The 17,354-nt window shown below is 41.2% G+C and overlaps 1 protein-coding gene across 1 annotated transcript in view; it reads left to right on the forward strand.

The window, feature by feature from the left end:
• LOC141161316 (kalirin-like) overlaps positions 1-14,954 on the forward strand; it is a 118,582-nt gene extending 103,628 nt beyond the window's left edge. Inside the window, exon 6 of the mRNA XM_073646129.1 lies at positions 14,946-14,954. Within this exon, the coding sequence (XP_073502230.1) occupies positions 14,946-14,954 (9 nt within the window). The remainder of the gene's footprint in view (positions 1-14,945) is intronic.
• Positions 14,955-17,354: the final 2,400 nt, after the last annotated feature.

Genomic DNA, 17,354 nt, shown 5'->3' on the forward strand with positions numbered 1-17,354 from the left:
CTCAGAGAGTTATCGCTGTGTTATATGTGGTGCTACATAGGACTGCAGGTGACATCTACTACATTATCTGTACTCAGGGAGTTATCACTGTGTTATCTGTGGTGTTACATAGGACTGCAGGTGACATCTACTACATTATCTGTACTCAGAGAGTTATCACTGTGTTATCTGTGGTGTTACATAGGACTGCGGGTGACATCTACTACATTATCTGTACTCAGAGAGTTATCACTGTGTTATCTGTGGTGTTACATAGGACTGCAGGTGACATCTACTACATTATCTGTACTCAGAGAGTTATCGCTGTGTTATATGTGGTGCTACATAGGACTGCAGGTGACATCTACTACATTATCTGTACTCAGGGAGTTATCACTGTGTTATCTGTGGTGTTACATAGGACTGCAGGTGACATCTACTACATTATCTGTACTCAGAGAGTTATCACTGTGATATCTGTGGTGTTACATAGAACTGCAGGTGACATCTACTACATTATCTGTACTCAGAGAGTTATCACTGTGTGATCTGTGGTGTTACATAGGACTGCAGGTGACATCTACTACATTATCTGTACTCAGAGAGTTATCACTGTGTTATATGTGGTGTTACATAGGACTGCAGGTGACATCTACTACATTATCTGTACTCAGAGAGTTATCACTGTGTTATCTGTGGTGTTACATAGGACTGCAGGTGACATCTACTACATTATCTGTACTCAGAGAGTTATCACTGTGTGATCTGTGGTGTTACATAGGACTGCAGGTGACATCTACTACATTATCTGTACTCAGGGAGTTATCACTGTGTTATCTGTGGTGTTACATAGGACTGCAGGTGACATCTACTACATTATCTGTACTCAGAGAGTTATCACTGTGTTATATGTGGTGTTACATAGGACTGCAGGTGACATCTACTACATTATCTGTACTCAGAGAGTTATCACTGTGTTATCTGTGGTGTTACATAGGACTGCAGGTGACATCTACTACATTATCTGTACTCAGAGAGTTATCACTGTGTGATCTGTGGTGTTACATAGGACTGCAGGTGACATCTACTACATTATCTGTACTCAGGGAGTTATCACTGTGTTATCTGTGGTGTTACATAGGACTGCAGGTGACATCTACTACATTATCTGTACTCGGGGAGTTATCACTGTGTTATCTGTGGTGTTACATAGGACTGCAGGTGACATCTACTACATTATCTGTACTCAGAGAGTTATCACTGTGTTACCTGTGGTGTTACATAGGACTGCAGGTGACATCTACTACATTATCTGTACTCAGGGAGTTTGTTATCTGTGGTGTTACATAGGACTGCGGGTGACATCTACTACATTATCTGTACTCAGGGAGTGATCACTGTGTTATCTGTGGTGTTACATAGGACTGCAGGTGACATCTACTACATTATCTGTACTCAGGGAGTTATCACTGTGTTATCTGTGGTGTTACATAGGACTGCAGGTGACATCTACTACATTATTTGTACTCAGAGAGTTATCGCTGTGTTATATGTGGTGTTACATAGGACTGCAGGTGACATCTACTACATTATCTGTACTCAGAGAGATATCACGGTGTTATCTGTGGTGTTACATGGGACTGCAGGTGACATCTACTCCATTATCTGTACTCAGAGAGTTATCACTGTGTTATCTGTGGTGTTACATAGGACTGCGGGTGACATCTACTACATTATCTGTACTCAGAGAGTTATCACTGTGTTATCTGTGGTGTTACATAGGACTGCAGATGACATCTACTACATTATCTGTACTCAGAGTTATCACTGTGATATCTGTGGTGTTACATAGGACTGCAGGTGACATCTACTACATTATCTGTACTCAGAGAGTTATCACTGTGTTATCTGTGGTGTTACATAGGACTGCAGGTGACATCTACTACATTATCTGTACTCAGAGAGTTATCACTGTGTTATCTGTGGTGTTACATAGGACTGCAGGTGACATCTACTACATTATCTGTACTCAGAGAGTTATCACTGTGTTATCTGTGGTGTTACATAGGACTGCAGGTGACATCTACTACATTATTTGTACTCAGAGAGTTATCACTGTGTGATCTGTGGTGTTACATAGGACTGCAGGTGACATCCACTACATTATCTGTACTCAGAGAGTTATCACTGTGTTATATGTGGTGTTACATAGGACTGCAGGTGACATCTACTACATTATCTGTACTCAGAGAGTTATCACTGTGTTATATGTGGTGTTACATAGGACTGCAGGTGACATCTACTACATTATCTGTACTCAGAGAGTTATCACTGTGTTATCTGTGGTGTTACATAGGACTGCAGGTGACATCTACTACATTATCTGTACTCAGAGAGTTATCACTGTGTGATCTGTGGTGTTACATAGGACTGCAGGTGACATCTACTACATTATCTGTACTCAGAGAGTTATCACTGTGTTATCTGTGGTGTTACATAGGACTGCAGGTGACATCTACTACATTATCTGTACTCAGAGAGTTATCACTGTGTTACCTGTGGTGTTACATAGGACTGCAGGTGACATCTACTACATTATCTGTACTCAGGGAGTTTGTTATCTGTGGTGTTACATAGGACTGCGGGTGACATCTACTACATTATCTGTACTCAGAGAGTTATCACTGTGTTATCTGTGGTGTTACATAGGACTGTAGGTGACATATACTACATTATCTGTACTCAGGGAGTTATCACTGTGTTATCTGTGGTGTTACATAGGACTGCAGATGACATCTACTACATTATCTGTACTCAGAGAGTTATCACTGTGTTATCTGTGGTGTTACATAGGACTGCAGGTGATATCTACTACATTATCTGTACTCAGAGAGTTATCACTGTGATATCTGTGGCATTACATAGGACTGCAGGTGACATCTACTACATTATCTGTACTCAGAGAGTTATCACTGTTATCTGTGGTGTTACATAGGACTGCAGGTGACATCTACTACATTATCTGTACTCAGAGAGTTATCACTGTGTTATCTGTGGTGTTACATAGGACTGCAGGTGACATCTACTACATTATCTGTACTCAGAGTTATCACTGTGTTATCTGTGGTGTTACATAGGACTGCAGGTGACATCTACTACATTATTTGTACTCAGAGAGTTATCGCTGTGTGATCTGTGGTGTTACATAGGACTGCAGGTGACATCTACTACATTATCTGTACTCAGAGAGTTATCACTGTGTGATCTGTGGTGTTACATAGGACTGCAGGTGACATCTACTACATTATCTGTACTCAGGGAGTTATCACTGTGTTATCTGTGGTGTTACATAGGACTGCAGGTGACATCTACTACATTATCTGTACTCAGAGAGTTATCACTGTGTTATATGTGGTGTTACATAGGACTGCAGGTGACATCTACTACATTATCTGTACTCAGAGAGTTATCACTGTGTTATCTGTGGTGTTACATAGGACTGCAGGTGACATCTACTACATTATCTGTACTCAGGGAGTTATCACTGTTATCTGTGGTGTTACATAGGACTGCAGGTGACATCTACTACATTATCTGTACTCAGGGAGTTATCACTGTGTTATCTGTGGTGTTACATAGGACTGCAGGTGACATCTACTACATTATCTGTACTCAGAGAGTTATCACTGTGTTACCTGTGGTGTTACATAGGACTGCAGGTGACATCTACTACATTATCTGTACTCAGGGAGTTTGTTATCTGTGGTGTTACATAGGACTGCGGGTGACATCTACTACATTATCTGTACTCAGGGAGTGATCACTGTGTTATCTGTGGTGTTACATAGGACTGCAGGTGACATCTACTACATTATCTGTACTCAGGGAGTTATCACTGTGTTATCTGTGGTGTTACATAGGACTGCAGGTGACATCTACTACATTATTTGTACTCAGAGAGTTATCACTGTGTTATCTGTGGTGTTACATAGGACTGCAGGTGACATCTACTACATTATTTGTACTCAGAGAGTTATCGCTGTGTTATATGTGGTGTTACATAGGACTGCAGGTGACATCTACTACATTATCTGTACTCAGAGAGATATCACTGTGTTATCTGTGGTGTTACATGGGACTGCAGGTGACATCTACTCCATTATCTGTACTCAGAGAGTTATCACTGTGTTATCTGTGGTGTTACATAGGACTGCGGGTGACATCTACTACATTATCTGTACTCAGAGAGTTATCACTGTGTTGTCTGTGGTGTTACATAGGACTGCAGGTGACATCTACTACATTATCTGTACTCAGAGAGTTATCACTGTGTTATCTGTGGTGTTACATAGGACTGCGGGTGACATCTACTACATTATCTGTACTCAGAGAGTTATCACTGTGTTATCTGTGGTGTTACATAGGACTGCAGGTGACATCTACTACATTATTTGTACTCAGAGAGTTATCACTGTGTGATCTGTGGTGTTACATAGGACTGCAGGTGACATCCACTACATTATCTGTACTCAGAGAGTTATCACTGTGTTATATGTGGTGTTACATAGGACTGCAGGTGACATCTACTACATTATCTGTACTCAGAGAGTTATCACTGTGTTATATGTGGTGTTACATAGGACTGCAGGTGACATCTACTACATTATCTGTACTCAGAGAGTTATCACTGTGTTGTCTGTGGTGTTACATAGGACTGCAGATGACATCTACTACATTATCTGTACTCAGAGAGTTATCACTGTGTTATCTGTGGTGTTACATAGGACTGCAGGTGACATCTACTACATTATCTGTACTCAGAGAGTTATCACTGTGTGATCTGTGGTGTTACATAGGACTGCAGGTGACATCTACTACATTATCTGTACTCAGAGAGTTATCACTGTGTTACCTGTGGTGTTACATAGGACTGCAGGTGACATCTACTACATTATCTGTACTCAGGGAGTTTGTTATCTGTGGTGTTACATAGGACTGCGGGTGACATCTACTACATTATCTGTACTCCGAGAGGTATCACTGTGTTATCTGTGGTGTTACATAGGACTGTAGGTGACATATACTACATTATCTGTACTCAGGGAGTTATCACTGTGTTATCTGTGGTGTTACATAGGACTGCAGATGACATCTACTACATTATCTGTACTCAGAGAGTTATCACTGTGTTATCTGTGGTGTTACATAGGACTGCAGGTGATATCTACTACATTATCTGTACTCAGAGAGTTATCACTGTGATATCTGTGGCATTACATAGGACTGCAGGTGACATCTACTACATTATCTGTACTCAGAGAGTTATCGCTGTGTGATCTGTGGTGTTACATAGGACTGCAGGTGACATCTACTACATTATCTGTACTCAGGGAGTTATCACTGTGTTATCTGTGGTGTTACATAGGACTGCAGGTGACATCTACTACATTATCTGTACTCAGAGAGTTATCACTGTGTTATCTGTGGTGTTACATAGGACTGCGGGTGACATCTACTACATTATCTGTACTCAGAGAGTTATCACTGTGATATCTGTGGTGTTACATAGGACTGCAGGTGACATCTACTACATTATCTGTACTCAGAGAGTTATCACTGTGTGATCTGTGGTGTTACATAGGACTGCAGGTGACATCTACTACATTATCTGTACTCAGAGAGTTATCACTGTGTTATATGTGGTGTTACATAGGACTGCGGGTGACATCTACTACATTATCTGTACTCAGAGAGTTATCACTGTGTGATCTGTGGTGTTACATAGGACTGCAGGTGACATCTACTACATTATCTGTACTCAGGGAGTTATCACTGTGTTATCTGTGGTGTTACATAGGACTGCAGGTGACATCTACTACATTATCTGTACTCAGGGAGTTATCACTGTGTTATATGTGGTGTTACATAGGACTGCAGGTGACATCTACTACATTATCTGTACTCAGAGAGTTATCACTGTGTTATCTGTGGTGTTACATAGGACTGCAGGTGACATCTACTACATTATCTGTACTCAGAGAGTTATCACTGTGTGATCTGTGGTGTTACATAGGACTGCAGGTGACATCTACTACATTATCTGTACTCAGGGAGTTATCACTGTTATCTGTGGTGTTACATAGGACTGCAGGTGACATCTACTACATTATCTGTACTCAGGGAGTTATCACTGTGTTATCTGTGGTGTTACATAGGACTGCAGGTGACATCTACTACATTATCTGTACTCAGAGAGTTATCACTGTGTTACCTGTGGTGTTACATAGGACTGCAGGTGACATCTACTACATTATCTGTACTCAGGGAGTTTGTTATCTGTGGTGTTACATAGGACTGCGGGTGACATCTACTACATTATCTGTACTCAGGGAGTGATCACTGTGTTATCTGTGGTGTTACATAGGACTGCAGGTGACATCTACTACATTATCTGTACTCAGGGAGTTATCACTGTGTTATCTGTGGTGTTACATAGGACTGCAGGTGACATCTACTACATTATTTGTACTCAGAGAGTTATCGCTGTGTTATATGTGGTGTTACATAGGACTGCAGGTGACATCTACTACATTATCTGTACTCAGAGAGATATCACGGTGTTATCTGTGGTGTTACATGGGACTGCAGGTGACATCTACTCCATTATCTGTACTCAGAGAGTTATCACTGTGATATCTGTGGTGTTACATAGGACTGCAGGTGACATCTACTACATTATCTGTACTCAGAGAGTTATCACTGTGTGATCTGTGGTGTTACATAGGACTGCAGGTGACATCTACTACATTATCTGTACTCAGAGAGATATCACTGTGTAATCTGTGGTGTTACATAGGACTGCAGGTGACATCTACTACATTATCTGTACTCAGAGAGATATCACTGTGTAATCTGTGGTGTTACATAGGACTGCAGGTGACATCTACTACATTATCTGTACTCAGAGAGTTATCACTGTGTTATCTGTGGTGTTACATAGGACTGCAGGTGACATCTACTACATTATCTGTACTCAGAGAGTTATCACTGTGTTATCTGTGGTGTTACATAGGACTGCAGGTGACATCTACTACATTATCTGTACTCAGAGAGTTATCACTGTGTTATCTGTGGTGTTACATAGGACTGCAGGTGACATCTACTACATTATTTGTACTCAGAGAGTTATCACTGTGTTATATGTGGTGTTACATAGGACTGCAGGTGACATCTACTACATTATCTGTACTCAGAGAGATATCACTGTGTAATCTGTGGTGTTACATAGGACTGTAGGTGACATATACTACATTATCTGTACTCAGGGAGTTATCACTGTGTTATCTGTGGTGTTACATAGGACTGCAGATGACATCTACTACATTATCTGTACTCAGAGAGTTATCACTGTGATATCTGTGGTGTTACATAGGACTGCAGGTGACATCTACTACATTATCTGTACTCAGAGAGTTATCACTGTGTTATCTGTGGTGTTACATAGGACTGCAGGTGACATCTACTACATTATCTGTACTCAGAGAGTTATCACTGTGTTATCTGTGGTGTTACATAGGACTGCAGGTGACATCTACTACATTATCTGTACTCAGAGAGTTATCACTGTGTTATCTGTGGTGTTACATAGGACTGCGGGTGACATCTACTACATTATCTGTACTCAGAGAGTTATCACTGTGTGATCTGTGGTGTTACATAGGACTGCAGGTGACATCTACTACATTATCTGTACTCAGAGAGTTATCACTGTGATATCTGTGGCGTTACATAGGACTGCAGGTGACATCTACTACATTATCTGTACTCAGAGAGTTATCACTGTGTTATCTGTGGTGTTACATAGGACTGCAGGTGACATCTACTACATTATCTGTACTCAGAGAGTTATCACTGTGTTATCTGTGGTGTTACATAGGACTGCAGGTGACATCTACTACATTATTTGTACTCAGAGAGTTATCACTGTGTGATCTGTGGTGTTACATAGGACTGCAGGTGACATCTACTACATTATCTGTACTCAGGGAGTTATCACTGTGTTATCTGTGGTGTTACATAGGACTGCAGGTGACATCTACTACATTATCTGTACTCCGAGAGTTATCACTGTGTTATCTGTGGTGTTACATAGGACTGCAGGTGACATCTACTACATTATCTGTACTCAGAGAGTTATCACGGTGTGATCTGTGGTGTTACATAGGACTGCAGGTGACATCTACTACATTATCTGTACTCAGGGAGTTATCACTGTGTTATCTGTGGTGTTACATAGGACTGCAGGTGACATCTACTACATTATCTGTACTCAGAGAGTTATCACTGTGTGATCTGTGGTGTTACATAGGACTGCAGGTGACATCTACTACATTATATGTACTCAGAGAGTTATCACTGTGTGATCTGTGGTGTTACATAGGACTGCAGGTGACATCTACTACATTATCTGTACTCATGGAGTTATCACTGTGTTATCTGTGGTGTTACATAGGACTGCAGGTGACATCTACTACATTATCTGTACTCAGAGAGTTATCACTGTGTGATCTGTGGTGTTACATAGGACTGCAGGTGACATCTACTACATTATATGTACTCAGAGAGTTATCACTGTGTTATCTGTGGTGTTACATAGGACTGCAGGTGACATCTACTACATTATTTGTACTCAGAGAGTTATCACTGTGTGATCTGTGGTGTTACATAGGACTGCAGGTGACATCTACTACATTATCTGTACTCAGGGAGTTATCACTGTGTTATCTGTGGTGTTACATAGGACTGCAGGTGATATCTACTACATTATCTGTACTCAGAGAGTTATCACTGTGTTATCTGTGGTGTTACATAGGACTGCAGGTGACATCTACTACATTATTTGTACTCAGAGAGTTATCACTGTGTGATCTGTGGTGTTACATAGGACTGCAGGTGACATCTACTACATTATCTGTACTCAGGGAGTTATCACTGTGTTATCTGTGGTGTTACATAGGACTGCAGGTGATATCTACTACATTATCTGTACTCAGAGTTATCACTGTGTTATCTGTGGTGTTACATAGGACTGCAGATGACATCTACTACATTATCTGTACTCAGAGAGTTATCACTGTGTTATCTGTGGTGTTACATAGGACTGCAGGTGACATCTACTACATTATCTGTACTCAGAGAGTTATCACTGTGTTATATGTGGTGTTACATAGGACTGCAGGTGACATCTAGTACATTATCTGTACTCAGAGAGTTATCACTGTGTTATCTGTGGTGTTACATAGGACTGTAGGTGACACAGTATATATTATATACACGCTCGCTCTCATGTACACAGTATATATTATATACACGCTCGCTCTCGTGTACACAGTATATATTATATACACGCTCGCTCTCATGTACACAGTATATATTATATACACGCTCGCTCTCATGTACACAGTATATATTATATGCACACTCGCTCTCATGTACACAGTATATATTATATACACGCTCGCTCTCATGTACACAGTATATATTATATACACGCTCGCTCTCATGTACACAGTATATATTATATACACGCTCGCTCTCATGTACACAGTATATATTATATACACGCTCGCTCTCCTGTACACAGTATATATTATATGCACGCTCGCTCTCATGTACACAGTATATATTATATACACGCTCGCTCTCATGTACACAGTATATATTATATACACGCTCGCTCTCATGTACACAGTATATATTATATACACGCTCGCTCTCATGTACACAGTATATATTATATACACGCTCGCTCTCATGTACACAGTATATATTATATACACGCTCGCTCTCCTGTACACAGTATATATTATATGCACGCTCGCTCTCATGTACACAGTATATATTATATGCACGCTCGCTCTCATGTACACAGTATATATTATATACACGCTCGCTCTCATGTACACAGTATATATTATATACACGCTCGCTCTCCTGTACACAGTATATATTATATACACGCTCGCTCTCCTGTACACAGTATATATTATATACACGCTCGCTCTCATGTACACAGTATATATTATATGCACGCTCGCTCTCATGTACACAGTATATATTATATGCACGCTCGCTCTCATGTACACAGTATATATTATATGCACGCTCGCTCTCGTGTACACAGTATGTATTATATACACGCTCGCTCTCATGTGCACAGTATATATTATATGCACGCTCGCTCTCATGTACACAGTATATATTATATGCACGCTCGCTCTCATGTACACAGTATATATTATATGCACGCTCGCTCTCATGTACACAGTATATATTATATGCACTCTCGCTCTCGTGTACACAGTATATATTATATGCACGCTCGCTCTCATGTACACAGTATATATTATATGCACGCTCGCTCTCGTGTACACAGTATGTATTATATACACGCTCGCTCTCATGTGCACAGTATGTATTATATACACGCTCGCTCTCATGTGCACAGTATGTATTATACACACGCTCGCTCTCATGTACACAGTATATATTATATACACGCTCGCTCTCATGTACAGTATATATTATATACACGCTCGCTCTCCTGTACACAGTATATATTATATACACGCTCGCTCTCATGTACACAGTATATATTATATACACGCTCGCTCTCATGTACACAGTATATATTATATGCACGCTCGCTCTCATGTACACAGTATATATTATATACACGCTCGCTCTCATGTACACAGTATATATTATATGCACGCTCGCTCTCGTGTACACAGTATGTATTATATACACGCTCGCTCTCATGTACACAGTATATATTATATACACGCTCGCTCTCATGTACACAGTATATATTATATACACGCTCGCTCTCATGTACACAGTATATATTATATGCACGCTCGCTCTCATGTACACAGTATATATTATATACACGCTCGCTCTCATGTGCACAGTATATATTATATACACGCTCGCTGTCATGTGCACAGTATATATTATATACACGCTCGCTCTCATGTACAGTATATATTATATACACGCTCGCTCTCATGTACACAGTATATATTATATGCACGCTCGCTCTCATGTACACAGTATATATTATATACACGCTCGCTCTCATGTACACAGTATATATTATATACACGCTCGCTCTCATGTACACAGTATATAGTATATGCACGCTCGCTCTCTTGTACACAGTATATATTATATACACGCTCGCTCTCATGTACACAGTATATATTATATGCACGCTCGCTCTCGTGTACACAGTATGTATTATATGCACGCTCGCTCTCTTGTACACAGTATATAGTATATGTACGCTCGCTCTCATGTACACAGTATATATTATATGCACGCTCGCTCTCGTGTACACAGTATGTATTATATACACGCTCGCTCTCATGTACACAGTATATATTATATGCACGCTCGCTCTCTTGTACACAGTATATAGTATATGCACGCTCGCTCTCATGTACACAGTATATATTATATGCACGCTCTCTCTCATGTACACAGTATATATTATATACACGCTCGCTCTCCTGTACACAGTATATATTATATACACGCTCGCTCTCATGTACAGTATATATTATATGCACGCTCGCTCTCATGTACACAGTATATATTATATACACGCTCGCTCTCATGTACACAGTATATATTATATGCACGCTCGCTCTCGTGTACACAGTATATATTATATACACGCTCGCTCTCATGTACACATTATATATTATATGCACGCTCGCTCTCATGTACACAGTATATATTATATACACGCTCGCTCTCATGTACACAGTATATATTATATACACGCTCGCTCTCATGTACACAGTATATATTATATACACTCTCGCTCTCATGTACACAGTATATATTATATACCCGCTCGCTCTCATGTACAGTATATATTATATACACGCTCGCTCTCATGTACACAGTATATATTATATGCACGCTCGCTCTCATGTACACAGTATATATTATATACACGCTCGCTCTCCTGTACACAGTATATATTATATACACGCTCGCTCTCATGTACACAGTATATATTATATGCACGCTCGCTCTCATGTACACAGTATATATTATATACACGCTCGCGGTCATGTACACAGTATATATTATATGCACGCTCGCTCTCATGTACACAGTATATATTATATACACGCTCGCTCTCATGTACACAGTATATATTATATGCACGCTCGCTCTCGTGTACACAGTATGTATTATATACACGCTCGCTCTCGTGTGCACAGTATATATTATATACACGCTCGCTCTCATGTACAGTATATATTATATACACGCTCGCTCTCATGTACACAGTATATATTATATGCACGCTCGCTCTCATGTACACAGTATATATTATATGCACGCTCGCTCTCATGTGCACAGTATATATTATATACACGCTCGCTCTCATGTACACAGTATATATTATATACACGCTCGCTCTCATGTACACAGTATATATTATATACACGCTCGCTCTCATGTACACAGTATATATTATATACACGCTCGCTCTCATGTACAGTATATATTATATGCACGCTCGCTCTCATGTACACAGTATATATTATATACACGCTCGCTCTCATGTACACAGTATATATTATATACACGCTCGCTCTCGTGTACACAGTATAGATTATATACACGCTCGCTCTCGTGTACACAGTATATATTATATACACGCTCGCTCTCGTGTACACAGTATATATTATATACACGCTCGCTCTCATGTGCACAGTATATATTATATACACGCTCGCTCTCATGTACAGTATATATTATATGCACGCTCGCTCTCATGTACACAGTATATATTATATGCACGCTCGCTCTCATGTACACAGTATATATTATATACACGCTCGCTCTCATGTGCACAGTATATATTATATACACGCTCGCTCTCATGTACAGTATATATATACACGCTCGCTCTCATGTACACAGTATATATTATATACACGCTCGCTCTCTTGTACACAGTATATAGTATATGCACGCTCGCTCTCATGTACACAGTATATATTATATACACGCTCGCTCTCTTGTACACAGTATATATTATATGCACGCTCGCTCTCATGTACACAGTATATATTATATAGACGCTCGCTCTCGTGTACACAGTATATATTATATAGACGCTCGCTCTCATGTACACAGTATATATTATATACACGCTCGCTCTCGTGTACACAGTATATATTATATACACGCTCGCTCTCATGTACACAGTATATATTATATACACGCTCGCTCTGATGTACACAGTATATATTATATACACGCTCGCTCTCATGTACACAGTATATATTATATGCACACTCGCTCTCATGTACACAGTATATATTATATACACGCTCGCTCTCATGTACACAGTATATATTATATACACGCTCGCTCTCATGTACACAGTATATATTATATACACGCTCGCTCTCATGTACACAGTATATATTATATACACGCTCGCTCTCCTGTACACAGTATATATTATATGCACGCTCGCTCTCATGTACACAGTATATATTATATACACGCTCGCTCTCATGTACACAGTATATATTATATACACGCTCGCTCTCATGTACACAGTATATATTATATACACGCTCGCTCTCATGTACACAGTATATAGTATATGCACGCTCGCTCTCATGTACACAGTATATATTATATACACGCTCGCTCTCTTGTACACAGTATATATTATATGCACGCTCGCTCTCATGTACACAGTATATATTATATACACGCTCGCTCTCATGTACACAGTATATATTATATACACGCTCGCTCTCGTGTACACAGTATATATTATATACACGCTCGCTCTCGTGTACACAGTATATATTATATACACGCTCGCTCTCATGTACACAGTATATATTATATACACGCTCGCTCTCTTGTACACAGTATATATTATATGCACGCTCGCTCTCATGTACACAGTATATATTATATAGACGCTCGCTCTCATGTACACAGTATATATTATATACACGCTCGCTCTCTTGTACACAGTATATAGTATATGCACGCTCGCTCTCTCGTACACAGTATATATTATATACACGCTCGCTCTCATGTACACAGTATATATTATATACACGCTCGCTCTCTTGTACACAGTATATAGTATATGCACGCTCGCTCTCATGTACACAGTATATATTATATACATGCTCGCTCTCATGTACACAGTATATATTATATACACGCTCGCTCTCATGTACACAGTATATATTATATAGACGCTCGCTCTCATGTACACAGTATATATTATATACACGCTCGCTCTCATGTACACAGTATATATTATATAGACGCTCGCTCTCATGTACACAGTATATATTATATACACGCTCGCCCTCATTTTCTCTCCTGGTTTTTGGGCTGCGATGCTCGGTCACGACCTGCAGATGGCCAGTAGTGTTTTCATTGCTTAATACATTTATTTGCTGGCGGTGGGTTTCCACATGTATTTACTGCAGTGAAGGGAGGAGACGCCGCGCGGTGTTTTATTTCAAGGCTCCGTCTGAGCTGGTTTTCCCTGCACAGCACACACAGACGTGAGGGAGGCCTGCTGTCTGGCCTTGAAGTAGTGACACATGGAGGACGTCATGTAGCAATACTGAGAGGTGTAGCTGTGTATCCATCTCCAGGGTGAGATAAAACACTAGTAGGCAGCAGCAACAGGGAGGGCATTTTTCAGCTGTACTAAGCAGTGTAGCAGTGAATCCAGCACTGACATGAGATAAAACACTTACTAGAAAACAGCAACCACATGGAGTATTCAACAGTGCTTTAGCTGTGCAGCTGTGAACTCAACTCTGTGTGAGCGAAAACACTTACTAGAAGCATTGGTCTGTATGTCTGCTTCTCCCCATTTCCTCTTCCAGTCTTCATAGACTTTTATAGGCTGCTGTAATCCGATCCCTCAGTGATCCGTTTTGGACAGTTTCTGTGAATGATGAGTTCAGGTGGTGGGAAATTTCTCTGACAAGATATATTACAAAGTTTCTTGTACTGTCTTGTTCTGTTTATGTACGGTGACGATTGTAGCGTTCAGTCATTTATTCCCATAGTTTCAGTATCATGATTGTTTTGTTCTGTCCCAATAAATAGAGACCAGAGAGCTCAATGACTGCCCGGGTGGTCTTATGAACTGGTTTATTAATGTTTCTGGATGAGTTTTGGAGCGACGCTGTGACACAATCTGCGCCATTTCTCCCATGCGTTACATCCACCCACCGACGTCAGCACCACATGAGGCTTCTCCTTACTCTACGGCTGCATGTAATACCCCTGGGATCCATCAGCGCCGGCTGTCGGGAAGAGCATTTTATTAATGGCTTCTTCGTTCTACTATCCATGAGTCTGGAGAAGTACTCCCCGCGGGAGAGCGAGTGATTGTGGAGCGTGCGCGGCGTGTGATGGGAGGTAGCGGAGCTCTGCGCAGATAACTGCTGGATCCGCAGTAACGGAGGCGCCTCCAGCTAGAATCCTCTGCGGCCCCCCAAATGGGGAGAACCTCCTGACAAAATGTCCACATTGCGGCCGTCTCTACGGTCAGATTTATATTACGTGCACGCTCACGGTCATGCGAGCGAGCGTGCATATAATATATAGTGTGTACATGAGAGCGAGTGTGCATATAATATATAGTGTGTACATGAGAGCGAGTGTGCATACAATATATACTGTGGACACTGACATGCAGCGCGTCTTTCAGGACCGCAGCATGTCAAATTCCCTTGTGAAGTCGCCGGTCTCCGCAACAGAAATTTGACCACTAGAATGTATTGAATTCGGTTAATACGCATGGTTCAGTGAACACATGTGGATTTACCTGCGTTCATTAGAATGCAACGTATTGGACGCAGCAAAAAATGTGTCCTAAATGCTGCTATGTCCGGATCATGGGTACAGAGCCTAAAATTTTAAAAAAATTGCGCCGGCTCCTGCGTCATTTTTATAACCAGCAGAGGGAAAGCCGACTGCTGGTGGCTGATATTAGTAGCCGGGGAAGGGGCAATTAGCCTACAATGTTCCCTGGCTATTAATAACAGCCCACAGCTGTTTGTTTAGCCTTTACTGGCTAGATTACAGGGGGAACCCAGAAAAAATTTGACATGTGGTCCCCCTATAAAATCTAACCAATAAAGGCTAAACTAGACTGCTGCGGGCTGATATTAATAGCCAGGGAAGGGGCCATGGATACTGACCCCCTCCTCGGCTATTAATATCACCCCTCAGCAGTCCCAGAAATTACGCATCCATAAGATGCGCCAAATCTGACGCTTAGCCTCCGCTTTTCCCACTGCCCTGTAGCGGTGGGGTAATGGGGTTGGGGTTCATGTCAGCCTTGTATTGGTGGCTGACGTGAAGCCCCGGTTAGTAATGGAGGGCGTCTATAAGACGCGCCCATTACTAACCGCGTAGTAAAATGGTCGCCGCTTTTTCAATAAAAAACACGGCCAGAATAAAGTATTTTAATGAAATAAACACACTGTTCTAAAATTTTTTTTATTACACTCCGTCCGCGAAGCCATCGATCTCCTGAAAAAAAACGTACTATAACAAACAACCATGTCCCTCACCTGTCTTGTGAATGTTCCCAGGGTCAGGTGACCATCAGCTGATCAATGACGTCAGTGCAGATCCTGGCAGCTTGGTACACTGCGGGGAGCGAGCCCGCTCCCCGCAGTATACTGCTATCTGCCGGGGATACGGCATCGTCTGGGACCAGGAGGACACCTGGGGCCGCCGGACAGTGGAGTATAAGGTTTATTTATTTTTTTTTTTTTTAGTATTTTTTTTTCCTTTTTTGACCGCGGGCATGCGGGCGGGCAGAGCAGACTACTTCTCCCCCCATCCTCGCCGCTCGGTCAGATGAGAGGAGATGTAGTCCTCCTCTCCCAACCCGGGTACCACCCACAGCACGTTTCCGGCGCGACTTCGCGCCCGTTGACTTTCATTAAAATGCAGCATATCCGCAGGTATAGATATACCTGCGGGTTTTCTGCGATTCAATGAAAGTCAATGGTCACGAATTTCCAGCAGAAACGCCCCAAACAATGGTCATGCTGCGGTTTTTACCGCAATGCGAATCCGGACCGGAAATTTGCGCATCATGTGCGCAGCACATCCAGATTCGCATTGCTATACCTGGCAGACCTATTAGCAAGCGTTTTCGCAGTGTTTCCGTGGCAGGAAGACCGCCGCGAAAAAGCATCAAAAACGTATCGTGTGAACCTAATTAGCCTAAGCCTGAATGTTGTCTTTTCTTTGATTCTGAAACAATGATG

Source organism: Phyllobates terribilis, unplaced genomic scaffold, assembly GCF_046119375.1.
Source record: "Phyllobates terribilis strain yellow unplaced genomic scaffold, ASM4611937v1 Scaffold_9__5_contigs__length_417890890, whole genome shotgun sequence".
Lineage (NCBI taxonomy): Eukaryota > Metazoa > Chordata > Amphibia > Anura > Dendrobatidae > Phyllobates > Phyllobates terribilis.